This window comes from Hesperophylax consimilis, chromosome 20, assembly GCF_061612785.1.
Source record: "Hesperophylax consimilis isolate HC1 chromosome 20, BYU_Hcon_1.0, whole genome shotgun sequence".
In the NCBI taxonomy this organism is placed as follows: Eukaryota; Metazoa; Arthropoda; class Insecta; order Trichoptera; family Limnephilidae; genus Hesperophylax; species Hesperophylax consimilis.
Genome location: NC_142855.1, coordinates 13987802 through 14015749, shown reverse-complemented (window position 1 = coordinate 14015749; position 27948 = coordinate 13987802). Strand labels below are relative to the sequence as shown.

Genomic DNA, 27948 nt, shown 5'->3' with positions numbered 1-27948 from the left:
GGGGATTGCGGACTCCGGCACTTCGCCTCATATATAGGGGTGTTTACGTGACGCATGTCTCGTATGCAGCTTCTGTGTGGGAGCACCGGCTGGATAATGCATTGATCCACTTGGCCCTCAAGCGGGGCCAACGGACTCCCCTGTTGGCTCTTTCGGGCGCATATAGAACTGTTGCTAATGATGCATTACCGGTTCTGGCTGGTACACTGCCGATTGACTTGGAAATTAGGGAAGTTTTGACAAAAAAGGCATTGACAAGAGGTAAGGCCGCTGTCCACCTGGGAGTCGAACTGACACCCGGTGGAGCGGTGTCCCTTCCTGGCTTATTGAAAGCCATGCGAGATAGAACGCTGAGTGTATGGCAAGAGCGATGGGATAGGTCGACGAAGGGTAGATTGACTTTCTCTTTCTTCCCTTCAGTTAAAAGCAGAATGGAAGGGGCGCACATAAAACTGGATCACTATATGACGCAATTGGTGTCCGGTCATGGGGAGCTCAGGGGGCGGCTACATAGTCTCGCCTTGTCTCCTCATCCGAACTGTTCATGTGGTGACACTAACCAGACAGCCGAGCACATTCTGTGGCACTGCGAGTTGATGAAGGATGCCCGAGAGGAAATGTTGGATGGCTTGAGAGGGATTACAAGACCGGCATGGAATGCCGATCTTGTGTTGAACAGAGAGAATTTTGAATGCTTCAAAAAGTTTGTAAAGTCCTGGGTAGAGAGATGGCCTGTGCTTAGAGTTGCTGATTTAGATTAAAATCATCTTTGTTTCAGGTGCCAAGCGTATTGTTCCTGTCACTCCACGGTTACTCCTCTATAACAACTTTAATATTGTTTATGCGCGATTGCTTTATGTTTTATTTTTATTTTTATATACTCATTGGTTTTACTTTCTTTGTCTTATGGCATGATCGCAATGCATTTATTATTTTATTTGTTTGTTTTATTATTTCTTATTCATTTATTGTGTATATTGGCTTTTTACACCGTTTTTGCCCGTTTTTTACACTGTTTTTTTTATGCACATTCTTCCTTTTACTTTTGAATTTGGGCCTTATTTATTAGGAACGCGTTGATAATGATAATACTGTTTCTTTTTGTGTTTTAGCTCTTTAATACTATGTTAATCTTTTTTTTCCCTTCTTTTTTTTCTATTATGGACAGTCAATTTGTTGTTGATCACAACTTATTTTCTACGTTTGTTATTTGCCTTTTTATTTGTTACTAACAAATTGGTTTATGAATAGGTTGTCGAACTGAACTCTATCATACTGTATTGTTCTTTTCCCCACCACGGGGGCGGATAGACCCTGTTCCTGCATCCAGTAAGGTGACATTAATCCGGGGCGGCTGTCCCACGAACCACGGGTGCCTCCCCCGGCATCATGAGCGGGCCTGGGGAATGTTTGCGCGAGCCCGGTCCCCTTCCGTCCTGCCTCCGGTGACCTGAGGCTCACTTCATTCCCTAGGGTCTTTGGGAGTATCTCCCCCCCCTCCCCCCATTTACATTTCTTCGAGGGTACTCTCGGAAAACTGGCTAAGGGACGCGGGTGCTTGGGATCGTTGTGGCCAGGCCGCTTGCCACGCTCATTCTTGCCGGGACCGCCCCGTGATAGTGGGGTAAACTGCCCTCGATACGCGGCTTGTATATTTTTATGTTTCAATCATACTTCCACTTATAAAATTTGTGCTCCTTATTTATTATTTAATTTAAGATGCCAAACCACCAGGCGAACACATTTCATATGTGTTCTTATTTTGTGTTACTATTAATGTAAGTATGCATACATTATTTCGTACTAACAATCATGCATGCAGGGACATTGGAGGGTCTAGAATCGTTTTAAAATAAATGTAGCTTCTTTATTCCTGACGTGTGCGGCTAAGGAGGTTAAACAATCAGTTTCCTCACACAGCCGTCGGGAAAGGGAGGGTCCCCTCCAATGTCCAATATGGCAGAGGCTTGAAGGGTTAAAACTGTCCAATATGGCAGAGACTTGAAGGGTTAAAACTGTTCAATCTGGCAGAAGCTTGAAGGGTTAAAACTGTCCAATCTGGCAGAGGCTTGAAGGGTTAAAACTGTCCAATATGGCAGAGACTTGAAGGGTTAAAACTGTCCAATCTGGCAGAGGCTTGTAGAGTTAACTTTAAAAAAAAAAAAAAGTTAAAATAAGTACGATTACGAAAACATAAAAATCCTACTGACTTGCACTCTTGTGGGTTCCTTTGGGATGCTGTAAGCATTCCGTTTTAATATCTGGAAAATCAATGTCAATATCCATGCAAGAAACTTCTATAACGTCTTCTTCTTCCTTGACTCCTGGTTCTGTATTATTAGTAACTTTCTCTGTATCAGAATGATTCATCGTGGACAAAACCTGTTCAACTGAAAACAGAATACACACATTTAGGACGGTTGGAAGTATATAAGAAGAGCACCCGAGGAGGGCATGGCGCGATCAAGTGAATCAAATTTTCATTAAATATATCATTGAAAAAGAAGATAATACTCATAAATATAAACGAAACAGAACAAGACACAGAACTGGGAATCGAACCCACGATCTTTGTCTTACCGGGAAACCGCCTATAACCACTCGGTCATTAGGACCTAATCATTATGCAGCATTTCAATATTCATTCAGATAACATTGAAAAGATTCAACGGAAGTTTCTAAGGTTTATAAATTATAAATTGCATATTCCTATACAAAACATAAATTACAATTACCTCTTGGATAAAATGTCTCTATTGAAACTTTCAGAAAGAAGAATAAGCACAGATTTAATACTGTTACAAAGAATACTACATTTTAAAATTGGCTGTCCGGAATTACTTCAATGTATCAATATCCATGTTCCCAAAAAATCTTGCCGACATTTCTTACCTTTTTACTTCAATAACACCAGGACACTAGCTTACCAAAATTCTCCGATTCCGAGACTTCACAATCTCGGAAACAAATATTCTGATCTGGGTGATATATTTCATTTGAATCAGTATAAATGTTGTATATTCTATCACTTTTATTCTTCTAGACACAAATAGACCTATGTACCCATATTACTTCTCCGCTTCTACTATTTTGTTTTGTTGAATCTTTTAAATTCAATTATATGCGTGAGGATTCATTTTTGCCATTATGTTTACATTCTTCTTTATTGTATTAATTTTTAAGTGTTAACTCTGATACAAAATGCTTGTAATTTTTTTTTTAGAAAAGCCCAATAGGGCGTGTAATAAATACATAAATTTATGTCAATCTCGTATTTCAAATTCAGAATTAGCAATATTATCTTGCAAATAATTTCTTCTTTTTGAATGAATGGAAATTTCTAACGAATTGTTTTGTAACCGAAACAGCGTATCTATTTACATGGAACACCTATCAACAAAAATGATGCATAATAATAATAAAGTTCCAATGGCCTAGTGGTTAGAGGCGTTGTCCCGGTAAGGACAGAGCTCCTGGATTCGATTCCCAGTTGAAAGCGTTACATTTTTTATTGTTGTTTTTTATTGTTCATTTTGTTTTGTTCTGTTTTGTTTCATGTTTCGTTTGTATTTATTAGTAATATCTTCTTCAATGATATATTATGATGGTAAATACCCTTCAAAACATAAGTTTTAAAAGGCCCAGAGGGAAAATATTTTTAATTATTTGATCTAAAAAAATTACAAAAAAACTCCATTTGTGAAAATTTAGAATTTAATCTTGGTTTGCAAGCTCCATTTTTAACTTAATCTGGAGTGAATTAAGATGGTCACAGTCGCGTATAGCTTATCTGCTCCATGAAGTCAAATGGTGAAGACAACCTAGTGTATCGAAATAACATAGTCCTTTAAATTGCAGCACCATCATACTACAACCGAAGTTGTTTCGAGTCCCACTTTTTTAAACTCCTTCTATCAACAAATTAAACACGAAAACTTAAACATCATGTTTACCAGCGCTCTTGTTGGTTCCTTTCGATTGGTCGAAACATTCTGCTTTTATGACTGGAATGTCAATTTTCGAATAAGACAATTCCATAAGTTTTTCTTCCTTAATTCCTTGTTCTGTCTTAATTATAACTTTCTCTGTATCAGAATTGCTCATCTTGGTTATAACCTGTTCAACTGCAAACATAAAAATACTTGATTCGAATAAGAGAATATAATAATTAGGTCCAAATTGCTTAGTAGTTAGAGGCGTTGTCCCGGTAAGATAGAGATCCTGGGTTCAATTCCCAGTTACCTTTTCTGTGTCTCGTTCTGTTTAATCTATATAAATAAAAATGTAAATGTTCGTTTGTTCAAAATCTTAAATCTCCGAAAATTCTTCACCGATTGCTTTGAAATTTTGATACAACGTTGCATTCGAATATGCAGCGCCTTCTGTTGGACGTAAAAGCAACACCTATATCTGTACAGACAGACTAATCCACAGCAAAGAGTGGCGGGGTAAAGGTAGTGTTTGATAATAACAATATAGTCAGTAGATGTCTCTTTAATTTATCAATAGAACTTGGTGTGGTATACGACGTTGCTGGGGATTTTCCTTAGGAGATAGACATATATCATTGAAGACTTTTCTGCAGAGGCGGTCCCTGCCTTAGTGCATTTGTGCACTGCACTGCCAAACATCGATATACGTTAGAAATGTAAATTCGTATATCCACTCACCAAGAATTCACGCCAGATCATTATAATCTTCTTACCAATCAAAGTTTGTACTAGACTCCCGCGCATGCGAAAAACAGTGTAATATATCAACCCGTGCATTTTCGGCTTTGCCCGAGACATGCCATGTACCTTCTATAGGCACTGTCTCTAGAGGTCGGAACCGTGAAATGAACGAGACAGGTAGAGTCCCATAATGGCTGTTGATGTGTTAGAGCAGTGGAGATAGAAGCTGGTCTGTGCATTATCGGCGCATGCGCCGAAACATCCTGATATATATCAAAAACCTTAAACATGCGTAAAACGTTTGGAATGCATTAGTTAGGATTGACAGATTTCGAACTAATTAACAATGTTATAATATTCTAGCGTTACCGGCGCGATCTACATATCTGCAAACTTGACAGTATTCATTATTGGCGATTGACGCGACGTTTTAACGGTTTTTACGAGTTTTGCTCTGCAAAAAGCTTTTTAAAAATGAGTGCTAATGAAAACATTGCGGTTAACATTGATTTTATCAAAAGTAACCGAAGTTCATTTAATCCCAACAAACTAGAGATGATTTCGCGAATGCTGACGGAGCAATATCAATTTTACAATTATTTTACAAGTGTAACTTGGTGGAGTGTTTTAGTGAAATAGTGAAACTGTTAAAAATAATTTGAACTATTCCGATGACAACTATCGAGTGCGAAAGGTGTTTTTCTACGTTGAAACGTGTAAAAACATTTCTGAGGAATACTATGTCCCAAGATCGTCTCAATGCTTTATCAATGATGAGCATCGAAAAAAGTTTGATCTCGTCTATACCAGACTTTAATAATCTTGTAATTGAAGAATTTTCTCAAATGAAAGAGCGACGAATGGATTTTCTCAACAAATGAATTATTTGTACTGGGTATGTAGTTCCCTTTAAATCACTTTATTTTCCTATTTTACATGTTACCATTATTTGTGAAATGCACTGCTGGCAAATTCTGTCACGAGCCGCCTCTGCTTTTCTGTAGGCCTTTTTAAGATATACAATTGTGTAGTACATTATTTTATAGTCTAAGATCCCTTAAAGAACGACCGTCACCGAGATGTTTATTTGATGAAACGTATTTTATATTTAATTTAATATGTCAATAAATATATTGCATATCGGTTGCCTAGCAAATTTTAGTCCAGGGTATGATTAATTAATAATTTTAAAAAAAAAATTTTTAAACATTGCACCGGTTTGATTATTATAAAAATTCTATACCAATCGAAAGTATGAAACCCATAGAATATGCAAACGTTAGGTTGCCTACTCTTTTCCGGTCACAACTCTCAAGTTGCCATGTATAAACAGGTAAATCGAAAAAGCATTTTGCACCGGTCTGATTATTGAATAAAAATTATATGAAATAAAATATGAAATAAAATATAATAATATATTAAAATATAATATATATTTAATATAAATTAAATATTATATGGATACCATACATCAAACAAATCACAAATAAACTTCTCAAAACAATACACATTTTCCTTAACATAAGAAACATATATAAAATAAAACAATTGAAAACAATATATTTTGCACTCTGCCAATCAATAATAGAATATGGAATTATTGCTTGGGGAGGAGCAACAAACTCGGCTATCAATTACATAGAAACCACACAGAAAACGATCTTAAAGGTAATACTAAAAAAACATAGACTGACTGATACAGACCAAATATTCAACAGCTGTGATGTACTAGATATACGCCAATTATACGTTAAAACACTACTAAACTACATTTTTAACAAAAAAAATAAATTTCAACATACACAAAATAACACTAACAGACCAGTTAGACAATCGTACAAAGAAAACATTAAAACTCCAACAGTAAATTCAAGCTTTGGACAAAGACACTACCAATACCATGCTATAAAAGCTTTCAACAGTCTAAAAATTGAAATTAAAATTGAGGAAAATAAAAATAAATTCACACACATAATTACAAAATGGATTAAACAACAAAAAAGACAATATTACCAAAATGTCATAGCATAAAATAAAAATAAAACCTACACGTAACAGACAAAACCAATATAAACACACATCACTCACAAACACACAAGATTATATATTAAATGTATTATTTTATCTTATATTGTAGATTGTATTTAGATTATATTTTCATATTATAAAATGAAGGCCTCAGCACGGGCAAGCCACCCAGTGAGGCCAACATTACTGGAAAACTTTGAAATGTAAAAAAAATATTATACCAAATAAAAATAAAAAAATAAAAAAAAAAGATTATTTCATTATGAACACGATGGTATAAGGTTGCCTGCTAAAAATCAGTCCCGAATTCCGGTTGTCGAATTTTGAAAACTAAAACTTTTTGAAAACTAGCCGGGAATTCTCGTGTGCGACTGAGAGGTCCCAACCAACCATCCCATGCGATAGAAGAGGACAAAGCATAGCAGCTGTCCGTCCATTAAAACAAAGAGAGTGCGCATGCTATTTGTTCTTGAAAATGAAAAGGATAGCGATAGACTCGTGCACTCTGTGCACTCTAGACTAGATGGTACCACGGGATATATTTTATAATCATACCCCGGACTAAAATTTGCTAGGCAACCGATATGCAATATATTTATTGACATATTAAATTAAATATAAAATACGTTTCATCAAATAAACATCTCGGTGACGGTCGTTCTTTAAGGGATCCTATACTATTAAGGTATCTCATAAGGTTTAGCCAGCGTTAGCAATGTAAGCGCCCGAAAATATTTTTTTTCATCTTGATTACTAAACTTCGACTTTTTTAAACTTATTATAGATAAAAATTAACAAGATAAAAGAATAGACACTATTACAAAGTTATTAAGCAAAACAAAGATGAAACTAAAACCAAAAAAACATGTTATTATGTAGTGACTCATTAATATACGCCAATGTTAAATCAGTGCAGATTTATATTTCGATAGAGGCATATTAAAAACATCACCTAACATAGCATACGAGTTACCAGTGGTGTGTAATCGATTTATAACAGAATTGTAGCCTGAAACCGTAGTATGATTGTTACAATAATATGGTAGAAACACTGACAATTTTACATAAAAATATAATATCGAAAAAAATTCTTCTGTCACTTAACTAAAACAATTATAATTTACGTAAGAAAAACGCAAAATCTATTGATTCTAAATGAATTCTAAGGACGGTTATTTTAGAGAATTTTAACGATTCTTTAATTAATTTCAAGTTCTGTGAATGTTCTTTTCAAGTTCTGTTATTATTTCAGTTATGTCAAGTAACTGGCCTATAAAGATATTATAACAGAACTTGAATAGGACATTCACAGAACTCGCAAATGAACGTTGAAATATATTCATACGCCTAAAAAAGCGAAAACAAAATACGTCAATAGTACGAATAACAGAAGAGTATGTTAAGAGTCGATAACGTATGAATGTGAATGAGGCAAGGAGTGTGTGCCAAGACCGAGTAGTTTGACGGTCTACCCTCTCTGTATACCCCTACGGAAAGAGGCGATGGTTAGTATGGTTGATGGAAACTATGCGTTTTAATTTAGCGTAAAAACTTTTATAACAATCGACTTTCTGCGTGTAGTTTTAACAAATATTAATTCTTAAGCGTAATGAGAAAGATTAAGAAAGGGACGCTTTTTATGATTTGGGCATGTAGAGCGAATAAGCCAAGTAAGGAGAATATATGACGCAAATGAGAATGGTAGGAGCAGTCAGGGACGCCCGAGGAAGTCATGGAACGATAAAATTAATCAAATACTTTAGTCGGACAGAAAAAAACATGGCCAAAAAGTGCCTTTTATTTTATTTTGTGTATGTTCAGGCACAAATATTTAAATGTTTTTCGATCATTTCATAAATAACTTAATTCGACACATTATACAATAAAACCATAACAGAAAATCGGTTCGTAAGTTGGAGATTTTGAACTTTAAAGCAGTTTTCATAGGCCTTATACAATATTTTTTTCTGGGCTTATAAAAAGACTTATCTAAAAAATACTCGATAATTTCAAAGACCAAGATGTATTCTACTCGCAGTATTTAATCAAAGCATCTGAAACATTTCTAGGCGACAAAATTTTCAAACCAAAAACCCATGATTTTGCATTACTACGTATTGCATCGCCTTAATAGGCAAGTTCAGACGAGACAATACCCTAAAATAAAGTCGGATTCTTAACGACATAAGTGAAAAAGCCATGCACAAGAATATGCGACGCGCGGCCCTGGTGTATTGGACACACCTACGGTTGAATTTGCAATACCCTAATTTCCCTCTAAAATAAAATGGGGTTGATAACGACATAAGTTATGAAGTCGTGTAAAAACAATTTTGGCACGCGGCCCGGCGTAATGGACGGACCTAAGGATGAATTCGCCCTAGCAGGCCTAGAAAATTTATCTTTCCGTGGGGTTTATTTTAATTATTTCTAATGAACGTATTACTAAAATCTCAAATGTTTCTCGAGGAATACCTCGGGAATTTACTCATCGAGAAAAACCCCGTTATTAGAATTTTGTCTCGCTTGATAAAATTTCGGGTTATTATGCCGTGTTGCTTCTTTAGCCAACGTATTGGACATCGTTACAGTGTCCATCATCAGGGCAGATACTGACTAAGGTGAATTATGTGTTTACATGTGTATATCTTCGCATCACCTTAACACCTTACTTGGTTTTCGAGCTTCATTGTAAACTTAATTTTGCTGTGGAGTAAATTAAGATGGTTGATGAATTCGTTCAGAACGCTCCATGAGATCAAATGACAAAGATATCATCGATGTAGCACCACCAACAAAAGTTATCTCTATCAAAGAACTCAACAGGTTAAAGTAAACAACGAATTAAGTGAAATAGAAAATATAGATTTTGGAATTCCACAAGGAACTGTTTTGGGACCTTTACTATTTATATTATATGTAAATGAACTTTTTCAACTCCCAATCATTGGAAACATCATATCTTACGCAGATGATACAGTGATAACTATTGAAGGAAATTCTTGGAATGAGGTCGTAGTATCAGCTAATAATGCAATAAATATCGTTAAACTATGCTTTGACGAAAACTTATTGACACTGAATGTCGAAAAAACCCATTTTATACCTTATAGCCTAACAGGGAATAACTCAAATGTAAATCTAAACATAAAAATTCACGAAAGAAATTGCCTCCTTAGATTCGCACCCTGTAATTCAAACTGTATACACATTAGTAGTAAAAAAGAAATAAAATATCTTGGAATAATTATTGATAATAACATTAAATGGAAAAGTCAAATAAATTCCACAGTAGACAGAATGAGAAAACTAATCTATATATTTTTTAGACTAAGAAATATTGTATCATTAAAAATACTAAAAGATATTTATTATGCATTGGCGCACTCTATCCTACAATATGGAATCGTGGGTTGGGGGGGTGCATATAAATCATCCCTACTCCCACTGGAAACTATTCAAAAAATACTAATAATAATCATCTTAAAAAAGCCATATTACTACCCAACTATAAATGTTTTTCAAGATTTCCCGGTTCCCCCACTTACAAAAATTTATGACAAAATTGCACTTCTACAAATACATAAAGATTTCTTTAGTAAAAATAATTTACCACAATTGAATATTAGCAAAAGAATAATATCTGTTGGAGGACTAACCGTGCCACTAGCACGAACCACAACAGCATAACATCACTATATATTCAAGGGTGTAAAATTATTTAATAAATTACCCCTTGATATACGATCGGAAGAAAACTACGAAAAATATTTAAAAAAATTAAATTAAATTACTTTTGTACCACCTCATAACTTTACTTATTGTTTAGAAATATGTTTTTGCCTTTTAAATTCTTTGAATCACTTATTAACTAACCTATATTTTTATTACTTTTATTGTTATTTTTTGTTTTATTACTAAAATTTTTTGTTTAATTTAAACAAATGTAAAAATATTTTTGTTGTCCTCTCCTAAACACAAGCAGCTGCTTTATTAGGAGAGTGATTGAAATATTGGTGTATATTTTGTTAAAAAATTGTAACCTTGTTTATATGTTTCAATAATTTTTTTTTTTTTTTTTACCATACTAAAACTGAAGCTGTATCGAGTACCACTTTTACAAACATCTCCATCAAAAAATTGAATACGAAAACTTAAACATCATGTTTACCAGCGCTCTTGTGGGTTCCTTTCGATTGGTCGAAACATTCTGCTTTTATGACTGGAATGTCAATTTTCGAACAAGACAATTCCATAAGTTTTTCTTCCTTAATTCCTTGTTCTGTCTTAATTATAACTTTCTCTGTATCAGAATGGCTCATCGTGGTTAGAACCTGTTCAACTGCAAACATAAAAATACTTGAGTAGGGAGTCAACAGTAAAAATATTTCACTAACCTTTCCTTATCTGTGGTGTGTATTTACTACACATTGCTTCTAATAACTTTTATAACTCTATAAATATAATAAATTTTGGGTTCAGATTTTAGGTATTCCTCCGTTATACATGCACTGAATTAAAAAATAATATTTTACTTAGTTTTCAAATTCAATTAAAAATCAGAGATTTTTGTCAAAAATCGGGAACAAATACACCAATACAATCAACCGTGTGATACTAATACGCGAAGAAAGGTGCGAGGAAATGTCCCGCTTTAATTCGCTATGCGGAAACATGAGACATCCACACGTCTGCAGTTGTATTTTGATTTAGACCATAGATACCTACAATCGCACAGCTGTGTTTGTGCCAGCCGCCAGCCAGTTGGCCGCGAGCCGTCGTTAGATGTGGACCCCTCGCACGTTTCTTTAGCATCTGCCGAAGGTTTTTTCATGTTTTCAGCAATTAAATTACAATTATTATCACTTTTGATATATAAAATATAATAAACATAATCGATTAGCTTTGAATATTCATATTTTTCCGATATTAAATCGCTTATTTTGAGATGTGTATTGACTACACAGCACCGGAACGCGTTGATTTTTTTAGCACAGTAAGGGAAAGGCTAGTGAGACGATAACGTATTACTATGATTGTGAAAGAAGCACGAAGTGTGTGCCGAGATAGCGTTGAGTATCGATCGATGGAGAATTAGTCAGCTTCTCAAGATTGGACAAAAAGCTGAAACGGATCTAGAATCGGACATTTAACTACGGCTTTGACGTTTAAATCGGCGTTTGACGCCCTCCGTGGTCGGGGGGAAAGACTCTCGAATAACAAACAAGAAGTCGAGGTTTCAAATCCCGGCGTACGCAAGTAATTTTTATTTGATTTGTCTTTTTTTACAATTAACTCATTTAAAATAATATTCTGTATAATTAGCATTCAGGGAGAAGGAGCCTGGGAAGGCCAAGGTTAATATGGAGCGACAACGTCCTCAAAGATTTGTCTGCCTTGGAGCTTCGAAACTGGAGAGAGCTGGCGCGGGACCGAGATGAGTGGGGGAAGACTCTTGAGGAGGCCAAGACCCACCAGGGGTTGTAGAGCCAAAAGTGATGATGATGATGATGATGATAATCAGCATTCAGAATTGAAACGTTGGAAAATTGAAATGGCTTCGACCGTGATCAGATCTGAATAGCTAGGTACTTCCCAACCATCTACTTCCCTCACCTAAAGTATTGACAGTTGGGAGCAGTTGGGACTCTTGAAAATATCCCAATAAATCCACCGTGGATTTCCTAGTAGCTCAACTTTCGCAGTAGAACATTTAAAATGCTCCTAGGATACTAAAATATGTTTTATCCGCTTGGCAAAGAAATTAGGTATCTTAAGGCGATTCACTACGTCGTGTAATATTTTAAATTGAGCCGTTATCAATGACAACCCTTACGTAGATGGCGATAAGGTTTAAATTCCCGCTTAACAACATCCGCCTGTTTTGATTTATGCAAGAAAAAAACATGGCCAAAAATTGCCCTTTATTTTATTTTGTGGATGTTCAGGCATAAATATTTAATTTTTTTCCGATCATTTTATAAATAACTTAATTTGCCACATTATACAATAAAATCATAACCGAAAATGGGTTCGTAAGTAGGAGATTATGAACTTTAAAGCAGTTTTCATAGGCCTATACATTATTTTTTTCTGGGCTTATAAAAAGATTTTTCTAAAAAATACTTGATTATTACAAAGGCCAAGATGTATTCTACTCGCAGTATTTAATTAAAGCATCTGAAATATTTGTAGGCGACCAAATTTTCAAACCAAAAACACATGATTTTGCATTACTACGTATGGCATCGCCTTAATATTATAATTTTTTGTATTAGGCAATTCACCCTAAAGAGAGTGCTTTGTTAATATTATAATTCTAGCTTGTCGTTTCGTCACTTGCAAATATGTTTATTTTATCTGTGAAAAAGCTCTTTGCAAAATTCCAAGTCAAATGTCATAATTCAGATTTTCTGAGGTCAAAGTACTGTATTTATTTGCTGGAAAGCCTCATATGACTTATTTTAATAATAAGAACATTTATTTAGCTAGAAAATATAACAAAACCTCTAGAATATTTTCGTACATTCTTCATTACAGTTTAAAATTAGGAGGTGAAAAAATATTTCACTGAATACAAGTAGTTATCGTGCGGCAACTACGCAGGACAGATAAATATAAGAATTATAAATATATAAACATATCATCTGATAAGACAGGAGTTATCAGAGACCTTTCAATTGTCAAAATGGTGCTGATTGCCATTTGGTGACAATGTTGCACGTGAAATACCACAATATAAGTGTTAAATCGTTAGTTATTAGTGAAAGTAGACGCACATAAACCAAAACTCTCCTTACTCTAGACTGCTCGATCTAGAACTAACTCACGCGCGTTAACAATGAATTTCATGGGTAAGTCGTTCCAACTTTTCAACAATTTAAAGTAACTTATTAATAATATCGCGATATTATAAATATAATTTCAACGAGCGCAAGCGATTACTATAACATCTTCCTAAGTTAATAAAAACATGAATACATATCTCCGTACCTACAGGCAACTAGGTGTTGAGCAAATGTCAATTCCAATGTATTGAAGAAACGTCACTGGAAGAGGTAAATAGTCCAGGAAAATTAATATAATTTATTATCAAAATGAGGCGATTACTTTAAAAAGTATAAAAATAACGCTAATTGTGTGTTTTAATGCATTGTTACTAAACAGAATTAAGTAAACGTCAGAGCGGCACAGAGAAACAAATCACTCTCGTGAGACCAATAGACAATAAAAAGATTTGAAAAGTCCATAGAAACTAACGAAAAAATACAAATTTAAATTATTAACTTTTTCCATGCATTCGTTCTACGTTGCTTTGCTATGTATGTGCAATATTGTTAATAACTAACCATCAAAGCGTTTCCGACGCAATGGTGGGCAGAGAGAATGGACCGCCAAACAACTCGGTATTGGCACATACTCCTTGCTTAACTCACTTTCATACATCGTCCCATACACACAATTCTGTTTTTCTGACTCTGGGACATGGCCCGACTCAAGTATTCGGTTCAGTTGATAGTGCAATGTCTTACTCTAGCGTCCCCGACTTGTTCTATCATTCGCATTCGCGTCGTATATTCTCCTTACACTTCTTTCTTCATTCATTTACTATACATGTCCAAACCATCTAAGCGTATGTTTCTTAATTTTACTCGTTACGCTTAGGTACATCAGCCTTGCATTCTTTGCGATTATTCACATTTGTCCATTGATATTGTATTGTATTGTATTATATAATTTCTTAAACGATCACACATGGTTTTACCATAAATATTATTCCTCAGAGATCTCATTTCTACAGCATTCAGTATACTTTCATCCTTCATCTGCCTCTTCCATGCCTCACTGCCATACGTCAGTGTAGGTACCAGCACTCCATTGTAGACTGCTAGCTTCGCATCTTTGTACATTTAGTTAGCGCCAACTGCATGCATTCTTCCAAATGGAGTTCCCTGCATTTTCCCTTGCTCAATATTTTTTATCAGCCTGTTCATTTATCGTACAAACGTGAACATACTTCACAAATTCACAAACCCATCCACATGCTCCAAGTATTCCTCATTCACAACTATATAGCGCACTGCTTTCGTACTCGCTCTTTCAAACACCACGACTTTAAACTTACTTACATTCATCATTAACTCATCCTTCACACATACTTGGTACATCCTAGACACGAGAGACTGTAGCTCTTCCATATTATTAGAAATCAGCACGCATCATCAGCAAAAAACAGACAACGTACTTTCAGATTACTCAATTTCGCGCCCAACCCCACCTCCTTCAATTCTTGCACACAGTTATCCATGTTAAGATTGAATAACCACAGTGACATTACGCAGCCTTGCTTAATACCTTCTGTGATACCAAACCAGCCCGTTAAACCATTCACCCTCGTTCACACATACAACGCTTGCCTGTATGAGATTCGTAATAACTCTATACTTGGAAAACACCGTCCATAGATTTTTCCATTGACTCGGTCATCCGCTTTTTGTTCGTCTTCAAAGGACCTCATTTTTTGCCCGTTTTTTTTTTAACCGGTTCATTTTGGATTTTATTTCTCTTGTTTGTCGTTTTTCGTTGTATATTTATCTCCACATCGACTTTTCTCTACTTTCTATAAATATAATATGCACGCATTATATATGTAAACCTTCCGGAAGGAATTCTCTAAAGCATAGTGAACATCCTGTCAAAATCCGTTGCGTAGTTTACAAACAGACAGACACGGATAGCGACTTTATTATATACTATTTAGAAATTTGTTATCACTCGCTGAATAATTTTTGTGTGAATATCGCACAAGAGTCTATGATCATGGCTTACCCAATCTGGGTATGTTATGAGGCTGGAGAAATTTTGGGAAAGAAAGAGGAAAGTTGCGAAGTGCCTGGTTATTAACATCCGGTCATCAAACACACTGGCTAAAGCCATTTCAAGCAACGCATCGATTCTGAACGGTGGTCTTTCACCGGGGTGAACTGATAGTACACACCACACTGGAACGCGCCGCTGGAGCACTATGTAGGTATATGTCATTTTACATTTATTAAATCTGAAATAATAAAACAAAGCAATAAATAAAATGTATTTGTTTATGCCGGAATTTCAACTTGCGACCATTGGATTCATAGCGGGAATCTTGTAACGTAGATTGTCACCGCATGTGTTAATCTTACCGTATTCTGGTAATGTGATCCACCATAGCTTGCAGCAATCATGGTAATTGAAATGAACACTCGGAATATCAATTGAGATATAATAATATGTTGTATATTAAATTTTAAACTTTAAATACAAAAGCAAGGACTCACATTTAGAAAACAGGGGTTGGCTACTTGAAAGCACAAACGTAATATGAACTTGGCCAACTCGACATTTACTTACATTTACACACCAACGGAAAAATCATTAGTTTTGCCGACGACACTGTCATTTTATTTAATGAAAGTGATTGGATAACCACCTACAAAGAAGCTGAAAACGGGCTTATCCTTCTGCAAAAATGGCTTATGCAAAACTCACTCACACTGAGAGTGGTATATTTATGCTCACACTTAATGTTAACAAAACTAAATATTTAACGTTTTCTATAACGGCTAGAGGACAACCAGCTGAGGATTATGCTCTCAAATTACATGATTGTCAAGGAAAAAACGAAACGCAATCATGCCACTGCCCCACCATAACACACTCTAGAAGTATAAAATATCTCGGCATTGAAATTGATGAAAATCTTCGATGGGACTCCCACATAAATAGTATTACAAAGAAACTCACAAAGCTTATATACTACTTTAGAAAAATACGCAATATACTAAGTATAAATGATTTATATACGGTATACTATGCTCTCTGTCAATCACGCATAGAATATGGGATTATTGGATGGGGATCTGCCTCAAATATCCACATGAAGCAGCTTATTAAAACTCAAAAAGCAATAATAAAAATAATCCTTAAAGTACCCATAAGAACTCCATCAAAAGACATTTTTAAAAATTTTTAAAGTGTTCAGTATTATAAAACTATACTCAAAAAATGCTCTAATCAAATTTACAGAAAAATATGAGTACCCTGCTGACCAACACAACTATATTACAAGGAAGAAATCCTCAAAACTATTGAACATCCCAAAATTAAATACGTCTTTTGGCAAGAAAAATCATCATTTCCATGCCACAAAACTATATAATGCCCTCCCAATTGAACTCAAAAACACAACGGAGACACAAAAATTTAAAAACGACATCAAATTATGGCTAAGTATGATACTATGAGCATGAAGATGAGGAAATCAATAAAATTATGAACTGAACAAATGTGAAGACAATTTTTTAATGTTTTTTTGTAGAAATTAACAAGAAAATCACGATCTACACCTATACAAAAACCTACAGTCCGCCTCGGAACAGGAATACCTAGTGAGGAGGACTGCGAATAACATACTTAACTTTGTAATTATAATTGTCGTTAATAAAAAATTAAATAAAAACTTTGTTAACTAAACATCTTAAAATAAGACATCACCAATGAGCGCCAGTCTAGAAACTATTCTAAACAAATTTATAAACATGGTGATATCTATAAATTATGTGTCTATTTCATAAGGATTATTAAAATGTCTCACGTGCGTGAATAATCTCCCGACAATCAAGCAGCTCGCCCTCAGGTGTGTTCCCCACCAGCCTCGAAAACCAACTGACGACTTCTCTGGAACTCAACGCGCAGAACAAATTTTGAATCCTCCGAGTGACAGCTGTAAACCAATGCCAACGCGTGTCTAGAAGTCATACTATGTAAGCGGACGGTTCCTACCGCTACAATCTTAAATGATTTATATTAAAAGCGTCAGCCCGTCTCAATAACGGGCGACCTCTGCTTCTCTTTCCCAACCAAGGAATTAATCCAATGACACTGTTATTCCAACGGTCATCCCAAGTGGCACCACATAGCCAGCGTAGTTTTACTTGGAAATTGTGAAGGTAATGTCTGCCGCATTAGCTCCTTAATTACCATAAACCTCCATGGTTGACTGGTTACAATCATCGGCTACGAATCCGGAGGCCGCTGAAGTAGCGCAGAACAGGGATGCCTGGAGGCACCAGTCAGCGATAGGTACCAGACCCGAATTTGACAAGGGGAATTAAATGAGACGTTGCGCGATGTTTCAAAAAAAGACTCAAAAAATAAATGTTGTAAATTTATTTATTTATTTTAAGGAATCAGAAATTACTTACCAACGCTAAAACATAAAAGATTACGCATTAGAACACTCTATTCTACAAAATGCCATCATCAGTTGGGGGGCAGCACATAAAACTAGTTTGATCCCAACAGAAAACAACTACCCAACTAAAAGCTTATTTTTCTACATTTCCAAGACTAATTCATGAAAAACACAATGATTTTTTTTAAAACCTACTTTTTTATTACTTAAAATCGAATCGGACATAAACATATATTTTCATGACCAAAACAAAACACTTATTACCACTTTTTAATCACCAAGGTTCTTTTAACAAATTATCGGAAGAAAGCAGAAAAATTAATAAAAAAATGTTTCCACTTGAGTTAACACAAACGATCCTCTTTTTTTTAAACACAAAGATTTGTTGTGTTTTGTAAATATCGATGACGGGGACTTAAATAAATAAATCAATTTAAATAATATTTCAATCTAAACATAAATATCTCTTTACTAGCTGACGTGTACCCAGCGTTGCTGGGGGTTATCCTTAGGAGATAGACAAACACAATCACGGACTTTTCTGTAGGCCGTTTTAAGGTATACAATTCTGTAGTACATTATTTTGATATATCTCATAAGGTTTAGCCAGCGTTAGCAATGTAGTGCTCGAAAATATATTTTTACGACTTGATTAAAAAACATCTACTTTTATAAATATAATATGCTTGTATTATATATATAAACCTTCCGGAAGAAATTTTGTAAACGATAGTGAAAACCCTATCAATATCTGTCGCGTAATTTAAAAGAACTAAGCGCACAAACAGACAGACGCGGATAGCATTCACTATAAATATTTTATTATAATCTAACTGCCACGTAATCACTACTGGACATAATACATATTGTACCTAATTTTATGTACCTAACTATAAACAAATTACTGCATTAATGTACGATACCGTGGTTAAGTAAAAATTCTGCATCTTTCTTGTGACTATCAAATAAGATACTTATTTTTACTTACCACCATAATGAAATCATTCCAATCGAATAGTAGCTAGTGTCAAATTTGAGATTCACAATAACTGTATTGTAAAACCTAGTTTGTGTGTAGTAGATAATATATATTAAGTTTATTATAAAAATAATCATCTTAATAAACTTAATATACTTCATCTACCATACACATGTCAAACATATATACTAACAGACACAAATATTTGATTTTACGATTCTGCCAAATTATAACATCACAACTGCCATTCTACAAATATTCCACTCACACACCAACACCAAACCAGCCATCAATTGCGACATACACCAGGACAAAAGACGATAACAAAATCAAATACATTTATCATCATCTACTCACACGACTAAATTTGGAATTAACTCCTTACAATACATCTGATATAAGCAATACAATGCATTAACTAGTAATCTAAACTTCCAGTAACAAACAAAAAAATATTGGCAAAAGATATTTCGTCATCATTTTTACTAACCAGTGACACAATCTTTCTTTGAAACTTGTTACGTGTTAAGTCTGTTTTAAAATCTATCTAAATTTTTCACTAACCCTAGATAACTAATCGCTCGTCGAGGCGACGACGCGCTACTCGGCGAAATTCGAAATCACCTACTTCCCCCCGCTCCCCGACCTTGACTCTTTCATTACCTTCCTAATTTGAGTAAACAGTGCAGCACGTGACGCGATTGCTGTCACACGCATACTAGGACGTGCCCTATGACCATCTCGTCGTCCGCTGGACGAAACTTTAGTTGTAACAACAATTTTTATTTTTAAGGTACATACATTCATATATTCTTATATTTATTGTTAATGTTGGCGAATCTACTACAATAGAAGCTCCGGTTACATCTACGTCGAACGTGCGTAAAATTTGCTACCTGTGTCCATCCAAGGCCCGGAGGATGACCAAACACCGTTGCACCAGATGTAGAAAGGCTATTTGTGGTCCACATAATGTTGACATGTGTGGTCACTGTGTAGACTGATATTTTCATATCAATTTGTTCATTATAAACCTTACTTTTGTGCCATGTAACAAGTTCCTATCTTAATTAAATATTTTTGATTTATTTCTAGTGTTTTATTGCGTACCTAGTCCACTCGACGAAAGTGTAGTTACAATGAAACATAGAAAACAGTTTAGTTATCTAGGGTTAAACTAACTTTCAAATTCATATTCTTATATAAAAAAGTTTCCTTTTCATTGTATAAAATTGTCTTTCCAGATCAATCTCGGAATTAATAATGAAGTGTAATCTGATTACACATGTGCCCTGATAATAGACACTGCAATGCTGTCCGAAACGTTGGCTAAAGAAGAAGGTAGCGAAACACGGGATAATACCCAAAAACGAATCACTATAATACTTTTGACCGTGAAAATCTCAAATCATACCCAAGATATCATTGTCCAAAACCAAAATTTAGGTAACAGAAACATATTTTGACGGCCGGCGTGGTCTAGTGGTATACGCTTTTGACTACAGATCCGAAGGTCGCGGGTTCGAACCCGGCGTGCGCAAATAAATTTTATTTGATTAATTTGTGTTATTTCACAATTAATTAATTTAAAATAATATATAGTATATTTGCGGCACGTTCCAGAGTGGAAGATACTCTCAGTATCGCCCTGGTGTAAGACCACCATTCAGAATTGAAACGTTGCTTGAAATGGCTTTAGCCGTGTTTGGTGACCAGATCTGAATAGCCAGGTACTTCCCCACCTTCCTCTTCCCCATCTCCCTCCCCTCCCCAAATACCCTCAGCCTCACAACATACCCCAATTGGGGATGCCATAGTCTCACTGGCTCCAGACGGGAGCAGTTGGGACTCTTGTGCGGTATTACTGTAAAAAAAAATAAAAAAAAATAGAAATTTGAACTATTCAAAAGGAAAATTAACTCCTTGAAATTGGATAATGATACATTGTACCCTTAATATACGCATACAATCTATAGTATCTAGCATTAAAAAAAACTTTGGCTATTGTTATAATACTATGTTAATTTCCGACTTTATGTCCGGGTTAAATCTTCCCCATAAGAAAAACTAAACCCTTCCACACACTTTTCCACAAATGATCATCTAGTCAATCAACATTATGCAAGTGCATTATATAAGCATAATAAATACAAGAACAACACGTCAACTCACCAGAGATCAAATATGAAAATAATTCACCGACTCCAGATATTTTCATATCTGAGGGTTTGGCTCGATAGAATTCCCAACAGGGCCTATATATCCTACTGATCCCTCAACATAAATATTAAAAAAATCTTTCGTTATCGCACATGTATTTAAAATGACTGATTTTTGCATTTTTATATATAATTTTATTGATAGATCTAATACGCCTAAATTATTAATGATAGAGCTAGGTATAATGCCAGTAGCCGAAATAACGAATCGTAATATTTTTATAGACTGAAAATGCCTTTTTTTTTTTTCTCATTTATTCACTATGTTATAATATTATAATTATCATTGTTATAATACTAGTTATGATACTTGTTACAATTACGTTTGTGGTTAGTTTGAAGATTGAATTATGTTAATTTGTTTGTTGAATTACGTTTGCAGATTTTGAATGTTGTTTACACACCACCTTTTATACATTATTATCTTTTAGTATATACTTACTCCTCCATAAACACGAGCTCCTGGAGCTCACCTTATGGAGTAGTAGAATAATTAGGAAATAAAATATATTTATTTTGCATACTGTTATAATTTGAAGCCTTGTATTATTTTGAAATAAATAAATTTAAAAAACTAGCTAATCTGCAGGTGTTTAAGGTTTGGCTTCAATCGCGTCAAATGAATGGTTATATTTTACTATGCGTCGTGAGCATGTGCCTTTTCATACGTCTGTTTTGAGAGCAAGAATAGTTGCAATCAGAACAAGCAAAAAGTTTTTCTCTCGCGTGAGTACGCATGTGACGCATTAAAGATACTCTTCGAGAAAATGAATAGGTACACTTGGAACATGAAAAAGGTTTTTCCCCACTGTGAGTCATAATGTGTGATTGTAAAGCTCCCTTTCGAGAACATGAATAACTACATTCGGAACATGAAAAGGGTTTTTCTCCACTGTGCGCCATCATGTGTATCTTAAAATTTTCCTTTTGAATACATGAAAATTTGCAGTCGGAACATGAAAAAGGTTTTACTCTATTATGAGTCAGCATGTGTCTTGTCAAAAGTTCCTTTCGATAACATGAATAACTGCAGTCAGAACACGAAAAAGGTTTTTTCCCACTGTGAGTCAGCATGTGTCTCGTCAAATGTTCTTTTCGAGAAAATGAAATGTTGCAATCAGAACATGAAAAAGGTTTTTTCCACTGTGAGATAGCAAGTGTCTATTTAGATATCTTTTTGTAGAACACGAATAGTTGCAGTCGGAACAAGAAAAGGGTTTTTCTCCACTGTGATTCAGCATGTGTCTCGTCAAATGTTCTTTTCGAGAAAATGAAATGTTGCAGTCGGAACATGAAAAGGGTTTTTCTCCACGGTGAGTACGCATGTGACGCTGTAAAGATTCCTTTCGTGAATACGAATATTTGCATTCGGAACAAGCAAAATATGTTTCTTCATTATGCGTGCGCAAGTGTCGTTCTAACGCCGACTTGTCTGAACAGGACTCTTCACAGTGGGGACATGAGAATCGTTTTTCCCCAGGATGCATCTGCAGGTCTCTCATTAATTCTGAAAAGATGCGGATAGCGCTTAGTAAGTGTTTGTAGGTACTGTTAGCAACATATTTGAATATTGCCGCCACAGACGTCTTGTCCACTCACTCGCCACCTTCTTGTCGCAACAACTCGACACCTGCGAGCGGCAGGGCTCCCAACAGCCTCCCAACGGCTGCATTATGTCCGAAATGTGTAACATAACCTTGACTGTTATTGTTATTATGGTCATATATGCGTGCTGACTGGAAATATTTGATTATGACTTTCGGAGTTTCGTTTAATGATAACAGTTCAGTTAATTCATAAAACTCTAAAATTAGTAGACCATGAATTGTTAATTTTAACAAATAAAAATCGGTTTTACCTGCTGACTGTGTAATCATTTCAGGGCGCTTTGGGCATTCAGTTTTAAGATTCGGGGGGTTTATCTCAATTTTGATATAAGGAATCCCGCTTCCATATTCATCTCTAGGTCCAGATTCTGCCTTGATGGTAACAGTTTCGATATTATTGATACCTAGAAAAACCATACAGACATATTGATTTGGCAAACGAAACGTGCAGCGTTTTACATTCAAAATTGCGGTAAATAAATTATCGATAGCTATAATAACTTTGACTACATCAACTTTATTATTAATACTTATTGCCGACCAAGTTTCGCAACTACCGTAGCTCCTTCAGGGCGTAGCGGCATAATGTCGGACATGATGTAAACAAAGTTATTGTCTATTTTAAACAAGCTGTACCCCGTCACGCGTTGCTGTAGCTAAGTTTGTCTGTGCATATAAATAATGCCTCTTGTATTATGTTTGGCGCTTTCATACCACCACCTAACCACGTATGCGGGGACATTTGAGGTCTAGAGTCCTTTTTTATGAAATTGTTGAGTCATTTATATAAAAAAAAATTAGCTTCCTTGCGAGAGCTCCGAAGGGGTGACAATAAGTCACCTATACCGGGACGGGAAAGTGGTGGGTCCCTCCAATGTGCATATAAATAAACAAAAGCGCGTGTTGCTTTTACGTCGAACAGATGGCGCTGTTTAAAAAACATGTTTTTTACCTGTTACTGGTGAGATCTATATAATATATGTATATAAAAAGACACGCGTATTCAAATCCAATGTTGTGTCAAAATTTAAAAGCAATCGGTGGAGAGTTTTCGGAGATTTAAGATTTTGAACAAACGAACATTTATATTTTTATTTATAGGTATATATATAATATTAGCTGTAAACGCCACGCGTTGATGTGGCTCAGTCTGCCTGTGCGTGTTCTGTCTTCGAAACCGTTCAAAAACAGACATGAATTCCTTTCTTTTAAAATCAACACTCCACACTAAGAATTGTTTCGGCATATTGCAAACCTTCTTTCTTTGCATCCGGTAGGTACATATTCACATCCGTATTCGGCATTTCACCGGAACATTCTTCCTGGGTTCCGGGTTCCGTCTTGATTAAAACACACTCTGGGTTAGTTAGCTCCATGGCACTACTGTGATAGCGTTCTGTTGTGTGAAGGTAATTGTTCAAGGCTAAAGAAAATACCTGAAACAGAATGATTAATTTATTGAAAGTCCGGTAAATATATAGATAGATACACGGGATATGGTTAAAAGGCATACTTAATTTTTTTAAACACTTTCAGATCAACTCCTTACTAATAAACGTGGTGAAAATGTGACACAATAAAAAAAATGTTTTTTTTTAATGCAAAATACCGCACAAGAGTCCCAACTGCTTGCAACCGTCTGGAGTCAATGAGATTATGGCATCAGCTGAAGGTAGTGGGGAGAGGAAGGAAATGGGGATGAGGAAAGTGACCTGACTATTGAGATCTGGCCACCAAACACGGCTAAAGCCATTTCAAGCAACGCTTCAATTCTGAATGGTGTACACCAAGGCGATACTGAGAATATATTCCACTAACCCTACATTTTGACATAAAATGAATGTATAATTTACAAAATGCAATTATTGTATAATTACTTTACTCAAACTGACGAAAACTAAAACAAGTTAGTCGTAAATACATTGAATTAAACGAATATAATACTAAAATGAGCATTATGTGAACAAAAACATGGTTTATGAATGCATTTTCAGAAACTGTCACCCTGAATAATTATTTAACAACACTTCTAACCATAGATCATAAATAAGCCACTCACTAGATCTATATCTTCGGGCTTTTTGCATGAAACAAATTGATCATCTATTTAACCACAGATATGCCAATATATAGATAGAAAAATTCTCATTCGGAGCTTACATAATTAATAAAAAATATAATGTTTGAAATGTCAAAATATTACCTCACGACAAATCATGATGCCATACGTAGTACATAATCATCGGCGATGCCATACGTAGTAATGCAAAATCATGTGTTTTTTGTTTGAAAATTTGGTCACCTAGAAATTTTTCAGATGCTTTCATTTAATACTGCGAGTAGAATACATCTTGGCCTCAGAGATGTGCAAAATGGGTACCCAAAACCATTTGAAATGCAAAATGGAAATGGGTCAAAACTTTTCCATTTGAAAATGCAAAATGGTTTTTAGAAAAGCATTTCAAATGCAAAATGCAAAATACCTATTTTCAAAATGCATTGAAAATGCAAAATGGTTTCTCAGGTCAAACAATCAAAATATTTATATAATTTTAAAAAAAAATTGTCATATAATGGACATCAATGTAGAACAAACATAATACATGATGGTAAATCCAAAAACACCACGACTACAGATTATGAAACCATGTTCAGTATTTTTTGTAATGGTATCACTCAATTGCCAGGGCTCCTACCAGGGAGCAACTTGACAAATGTAAATTACCTCTCATAGCGAGGTTGAGGACCGACTGATATTTGGGGCTTATGAAAAAAAGATGAGTGGAGAAAGTAGGAAGAATGTTGCAAAAAAGCATTTAAAATGGAAAATGCATTGAGAAAAGCATTTAAAATGCAAAATGGTTTTTAGAAAAGCATTTAAAATGCAAAATGGAAAATACCCATTTTGCATTTTGCATTTCCATTTGAAATGGATTTATTTGAAATAAAGCACATCTCTGCTTGGCCTTAATAATGACCTGAAATAATCGAGTATTTTTTAAAAGTCTTTTTATAGGCCCAGAAAAAAATAATGTATAAGGCCTATGAAAATTGCTTTAATGTTCAAAATCTCCTACTTACGAACCCATTTTCGGTTATGATTTTATTGTATAATGTGGCAAATTAAGTTATTTATAAAATGATCGAAAACAAATTAATATTTATGCCTGAACATCCACAAAATAAAATAAAATGCACTTTTTGGCCGTGTTTTATTCTTGCATAAATAAAACAGGCGGATGGTGTTAGGCGGGAATTTAAACCTTATCGCCATCTACGTAAGTGTTGTTATTGATAGCGACTCAATTTAAAATATTACACGACGTAGTGCATCGCCTTAATTAATCAAGTAAAACGATAGAATTCTACCTAGCATCTTATATATTCGAGAGCATTCCATAACATTCCAGAACATCCTGAAATGTTTTGGAATGTACGGGAATAGTCTAGATCATAAGGGTTTACTTGTTAGGCAACAATATGACGTCACAATATTTTAGAGTTATACCCCCCTGCAGCTAAACTTGTCAAAGTTCGACCAATAGATATACCATAATAGACAATAGATATACATTATAATAGACAATAAAAAACGGTTTGTAAATTAGTACGCAATGAATAAAATAATAATAATAAGAATGTATGCAGGGGTAGTGCAATGCGATACATTCCATATTTTAAATAATATACATAATTAGCATTAGAAAAATAATAATAATACATGGGTGATTTCGATAGGCACAAAAAAGAGGCATTTAAACACAAAAATGAGTGTAAGCAGCCGTTTATGGAGGATATTAGCATATCTCCCGTCTCCAGAGGGCCATCAGAGGGGACTCCATCCAGGAAACCATGGCAGTGATGATTTTGTTATTAGATTGGCGTAGTCTGCGCCATAAGCTTCCCATGTGATGGCGGAGAAGCGCTCTGAAAGAGTGTACTCGTCCCTCCAGGAACATTTCCGTGGCGCTGCAGAATCTCGGTAGGCGGAATAGTTGGCGATAAGCATTATTGTAAGCGACTTTTAGCTTATGCCATTGGGATGCAGTGTAATCCACCCACACCTACAAAATGCGTTGAAAAGTATCTTTTTCACTTTTGTACTGCAAAGGTGAAAACGCCTTGACAGCATACCTGCTCTAACGGATATCGCTCTTCTTTGCCTTTCCATATCCTCGATGTCTTTCGGGTCGTCTGTGATAATATGTCCCAGGTATTTGACGCTACGACTAACATCCATTTTCCTTTAATCTAGATTAAAGGAAAATGGATGTTAGTCGTAGCGTCAAATACCTGGGACATATTATCACAGTATCTTCAGTATGGCTAGCCATACTGAAGGTGTTAGCATGTTTTCGTTTTTGCAGTTGAAAACCATAACGATTGATTTGGACGTATTATATACAAGGTTATGATTTTTTGCAAATTCTTCACATATTTGGAGTAGTTTCATTAGTGCGCTAAGTGACGGTGCTAGAAGAACCATATCATCTGCGTAATTAATATTGTTTACACATACTCCTTGAACATGACAACCTATTTTAGTGTTTTTAAGTCTTTGAATTAGTTCATCAGTATATATATTAAATAGTGCTGGAGACATTATTCCTCCTAGCCTTACGCCACTTTTCAAATAAAATGGGTTGGAAAACTCGCCAGACCATTTCACCACATTTTTTTGCTGCGTGTGCCAAATTGAAAGAATCGCTATTTTATTATTATATGTAAAAAGAAGATTTATGTTTTCAATGAAAATAAATTACAAGAATATGTGAAAAATACAATTACACAAATTAACTCCTTGGACAATTTTGGGAGCATTATATACTCAAGAGTATAAACAACCGTAGTCTTTTTGGTAGTATGTATCCCAGCTTGACACGGTGTACTAAAACATATGCTATCTCATTTTGTATTGTGGTGAGAAATATGATTTTAACAGTGTTAGAAGGAGAAAATACCGTGCTCTCAGTTTTTTTTTTTAATTTACCACAAATGATCCTGAAAAAAATTTAAATAATTCTATGAAACAACATTTAACATTTGAAAAAAATGTCAAACTTTTTTCGTTTATAAAAAAAAAAAAAATTTTGATAACTTTTTGATACCTTTGTCTAATCAAATATTTTTTTTTGTTTTGTGTAAATTAGTAATTACAGTTAACACAATAAAACTATTGGTAAGCGACCTTAAAAACTTTATCTAATAT

General features: G+C 34.9%; 1 protein-coding gene across 1 annotated transcript in view; it reads right to left on the bottom strand.

Annotated features, from left to right (window-relative positions):
* Positions 1-24750, bottom strand: part of LOC149414135 (uncharacterized) — a 39369-nt gene extending 14619 nt beyond the window's left edge. The window contains exons 1-5 of the mRNA XM_089643836.1: positions 24617-24750; positions 23995-24175; positions 22991-23143; positions 3954-4124; positions 2211-2390 (exon numbers count right to left, since the gene is read on the bottom strand). Coding sequence (XP_089499962.1) covers positions 2211-2390; positions 3954-4124; positions 22991-23143; positions 23995-24115 — 625 coding nt within the window. The 5' untranslated portion in view covers positions 24116-24175; positions 24617-24750. The remainder of the gene's footprint in view (positions 1-2210; positions 2391-3953; positions 4125-22990; positions 23144-23994; positions 24176-24616) is intronic.
* Positions 24751-27948: the final 3198 nt, after the last annotated feature.